This window comes from Cupressus sempervirens, chromosome 9 (assembly GCF_028749045.1).
Source record: "Cupressus sempervirens isolate cs-2001-9-10 chromosome 9, ASM2874904v1, whole genome shotgun sequence".
NCBI lineage: Eukaryota > Viridiplantae > Streptophyta > Pinopsida > Cupressales > Cupressaceae > Cupressus > Cupressus sempervirens.
In genome coordinates this window covers 71,802,072-71,806,746 of record NC_143126.1, presented here as the reverse complement: position 1 = coordinate 71,806,746, position 4,675 = coordinate 71,802,072, and the positions used below count along the sequence as shown (strand labels likewise).

General features: G+C 33.2%; 1 protein-coding gene across 2 annotated transcripts; it reads right to left on the bottom strand.

Moving 5' to 3' along the window:
• Positions 1-1,377: 1,377 nt before the first annotated feature.
• LOC149537669 (monooxygenase 2-like) lies at positions 1,378-4,233 on the bottom strand. 2 transcript variants are annotated; one of them, XM_089801500.1, is made up of 6 exons: positions 3,889-4,233; positions 3,624-3,770; positions 3,469-3,534; positions 3,109-3,289; positions 2,773-3,001; positions 1,378-2,243 (listed from the first exon to the last, which is right to left on the bottom strand). In XM_089801500.1, the coding sequence occupies exons 1-6, from the start codon at positions 4,011-4,013 to the stop codon at positions 1,702-1,704; spliced, it is 1,290 nt and encodes a 429-aa protein (XP_089657626.1). In that variant the 5' UTR covers positions 4,014-4,233; the 3' UTR covers positions 1,378-1,701. The 2 variants fall into 2 exon arrangements, with proteins under 2 accessions (XP_089657626.1, XP_089657625.1); XM_089801499.1 differs by having other exon boundaries at positions 1,378-2,234; positions 3,889-4,151.
• Between the last annotated feature and the right edge of the window lie 442 nt (positions 4,234-4,675).

Sequence of the window (4,675 nt, the reverse complement as noted above, 5' to 3'; positions counted from 1 at the left end):
AAAGATCGGTTCAAAAACACATTTGGCATGATATCAACACTGTGTATTTTTTTGTATTAGAAGATAAATTTTATTAAAGATTAAGGCCAATATTATTTTATTCAATATATCCATATTTATGTTATTCAATAAGCTTAATATTATTTTTTAAACACATAAAAGAAGAATGTTGGGTATGTTGTAATAACCATCATCATTATTTATCTATTAATATAAATTATTTCTAGTAAATTTATTTTTAGTTTAATTCTTTTTTCTATTAATTATAAGTTTAAATGTTTTTTTTAAATTTTCATTTCTCCTTTTGGTTATCCTTTTGATTACTCACAAATGGGATATACTAGAGGATGGTAATTTAAATGATTTCAAATTATTTTCTATTATGCATCTATTTTACAAATATTTTATCAAACTTTTCCATTTCAAAAATATAAGAAAATTTAAGAATCTTTTTTATTATGCAAGTTGTATGTAATTGTGCATTCGATTTTCTTGGAGTGTCCTAATTATTTTTTTTACATATTTATACGATTATCAATCTATATTTAAATTTTTTTGAATAATCTTAAATATAAAATAATAGAGATGTCTTGAGTTTAGTTTCTGAAATTTGAACCATAAATCAATATGTCAATCTTACTAGAGGCAAAACTAGATTCAAATAGAGTGAGTGGTCCAAAAATTGGATAGGAAAGTGTAAGAGTGAATAGAGTGACATAGTTATGTAGAATTTTAAATTTTGATTAACGTAGAGCCTTTGTTTAATGAGGAATTAGGAAGGGTATAATTTAGACATAACAATTATATATGAATTAATTATGTTATGTGCATAGTGAAATAGTTCATAAGATCATAAAATTTTAAATAAATTTTTTAAAAAAATTATAAAAAGACATCTAGTTTACGAATTTAACAAAATAATATATCATAATTCAAAAGCATAATCCTTCTCAATGTTCAAAATTAAAAATAAATTTCATGCCAACAATTGAAATTAAACACAAATATTAAAGTTGGTCAATTCATAACTTGATATCAATACTTAAAACATGAAATGAAAGAAAGATATTAGATTCTCACAATCTATAATGATAAATGTGTAGTGCTTCTGAATTCAATTGTATAAAATTAATATGTGTAATGCTTCTGAATTCAATTGTATGAAATTAATTTGTATTAATATTTCTCACCTCTTTTCTAGATAAAAATTTTAAAAGAAATAAAATTTATTAATCATACTTGTTCAACAGTATAAAAATTATTTCTATTAAAATTTCCAAATCATCACAATATGTGCATCACCCTGTAAAATTCATCTATTAAAAATAATCTAAAGAGGAATTGCCACAGTATCGTGAGGGTGCAAAATTCGCCATCTTACAGCAAGATAAATTCACCATTTTATAGCAAGATTAATTAGCAATTACGAACCTGTGAAAATAATCATAAGAAACTGTGAAGCCAGTTGCCAACAAACAAAACATCCACATGTGCCATCCGTAGCGTCTTCAAAATTGCAATAAACTAATGGCAGCGGGCTGCATCTCCTCCAGTTCATAGAATGAAACGACCAAGCTCACCTTTTTCTGGTTTTGTGCAAAATAAAAAATGGATGGCTAAGGTGGGACGGAATAAAAACTCTAATTTGATGAAAGAGCTGAGATTTGTAGCATGGCTGGGGGTGAAGAAAGCCAGAGGGCTTTATTGGCAAGATTCTGCAAAGTAGAGAACAAATCTCATAGAGAACAAAGGGAAGAAAATCCAATCACGAACAAAACGTGCAAGTTTTGAAGATCCTTCCTGTACAAACCCTATCACAAATGCAGCACTTGTAATACTAGATACTCTCCATCTTCTCTCCTTCAGGTACTTGTTGAAACAGGACTCTATCTTTTCCGCCTGAACCTCTCCCCATTCCACCATGTTTACAGATTTGATAGCTTGTTCTAAGCATCTGCTGAGATGGACAGCGTCCTCTAGAGCCATACACGCTCCCTGGCCAAGATCAGGTGTCATTGGGTGCAATGCATCCCCGACAATGGTGACACTTCCTTTTCCCCTTTCCATTCCTCTTCCCCAATCCCATGGCCACACCCACCTCACCTTCAGATCTGCCATGTTTATGGTCTCTGCTGGGCTCAACTTTATTAGCTCTGCAATGGGCTCAGGGAAATCCTTAACCATCTCCAGAGCTATGGTTCGAACATTCTCAGCATCCCCAGACATCTCTGCATCTAAAACAACTAATTGGAACTCAGATTGCAAGCAAGTTTTGATCAATAGAAACAGATCATTGAAAAAGATTTATTGATTGAAGATGGTTATCTAGTCATTGCTTTTAAATAGATGGAGAATTTGGCCGAATGGATATTCCTTAGTCTTTGGCTCTTAATTGAAGAAGTTCAGCTGTAAGGGATGGGTTGTGCTACCATATCGAATAGCTACAAATATTTTGTAGGACACCTCCATAAAAACTTTAAAAATTGTTAATTAGTTTCTTCAGCACAATACAGTGTTCAATTGTAGTTAAAGATCCCAGTTAGTTATGCTATAACAGGAATGGAGCATGAAATAACTGCTGAGGGAAGATTTTTGTGGTGAATGGAAGTGCAGATTAAAGATAATTAGGTTACTTTTGGAATACTTTTTGGAGAAAGGATTTGTACTGTTTCATTGTCTTTGGATGCATCTTCAATTTAGTAACTTACTGGCGAGGTTTTTAGGTTAATATACTCAAGAAATTCAAACCACAAGTGAAAAAACTAATACTACCTCGTGGCTGTGATTTCCTTGTTAGAAACCAATAAACTTTTTGGTCTGTGCAAGTGACGAACCCTGTTCTCAATCCTTTTCCCCAAACTTGTACCATGAGCTTCTCGAAATGGTGGCCTTGTGGGTATGTAACCATGCCCCTAATGGAAGTGCGTCCCACTGATTTTGCTGGTGGGAGGCCCATATATCTTGCAACAACTGAGTACACTCCATCACATCCAATCACTATCTGTAATCCATACTTCAGAATAAGGAATCTATGTTCAAAGAAAGAGAGCTTCCAGAAAATCTGAGTGAAAAGTTTTAGTTTCTTATTATGAAAATAATAATTCCTACCTTTGCTGCGAGGGATGTTCCGTCTGCAAGTTCTACAATGGTGAAACGAGAGAGCGTGTTTCTCTGTAGGGAAACAATTTTGGAGTTGAATCTGATGCTGCCTTCAGGCAATTCCTTGGCCAATGCTTCTAGAAGTACCATTCTTTCTATGCACCGAGCTTCCGGTTTCAGATTTGAAACCCTGAACAAAGGAAATGTTTTTTTAAAAAAAATTTAACCACAATTCCCAATTTGAAAATCCATCTCTATTAGAGGGCTACCTTTTGCTATTCACAATCTATAATATTATGCAGGGGGACCAACCCAGATTGTTTTATCCTGTACTGTTGAAAAAAATAAAGAACATTTCCTTTTCCTTACCCTTTCCCTCCTCTTTTCAGACTAATATTCTTGCAAACTCCAGCGCAAACTGAAAACCCCCGAATCCTGCACACCCAAATCAGAAAAGTTTGAATCTAAACAACCCATGAAAGGGATAATAAATGACGAGCATGAGAATTTTAAAACATAATTACCCATCGATTTGGGGGTAAAATGGGCGAAGAGAATCTGATACACCCAAAGCATCGAGTGCTTTCCAGGCATTAGGCCACATATTGAAGGCAGCGCCGGCAGTTCGAAGGCAATCGGCGCGCTCAAGTATCAGACTCTTCAATCCAACCCTAAAATGGTGGGAGAAATTGAGAATATAGATTGGAAGAACTGAAAACTTGAATTGAATGGAGATACAAATTGTTTAATTTAATGGAAATTTCTATGAAAATGTTAAGCAGTACTTACTTATGGAGTGCTAGTGCAGTGGCTAACCCTGCAACGCCGCCTCCTACAATCACAATATCTTCTTCTTCGCCCATCGATGAAACGATTTTCTGAATTTGGCAGAAGCAGAGAAACAAAAATAACATGCACCACAAAACAAGATTTCTTCGGGAATATCTTTGCGGAGAATTGCGGAATGAGTAAAATTTGTTTGTAGTTGCAGTCACGACAATGGAGAGTCGCCAGACTGTATACGTTGTAAAAACACTGTTCAATTCACAATTTTCAATATAATTTCTAGCATGAACGTGATGTATGTTTGATGACTCCTGCTAAAATTTCAAGACCAAATTTGTCCTCTTCCATATTTTCATATTTGTGTTCACTAACTATATTCTTTTATTTTTTTAAAGGCCCGCATATAAGATATGAAGATGATTTGGATAGATTGTAAGAGCATAAACAATAGTTTCTTCCTTCTTTATTTAAGTGCAGGTTGTCATTATAATTGGAGATTAAAGTTGAATGGATATATATCATGAATTTTATCATTTAAGAATTACGATTAGATCATGAAATATATAATTCACATTTAAGCATATAGATATCTATGTGAATTTATAGAAATGTTTTTGTGGAGAATTGTAAAGTAAATAAAATTTGTCCTTTGTTAACGAATTGGGTGTGCTTCCGCATTTTTAGTTCTTGTAGTCATGATTATTAAGAGTCAATAGACCATATTGGATGTCAAAATACTATTTAAATTATAATTTTCAATGTGTTTCTAACATGGGTGTGATGTAAGTTT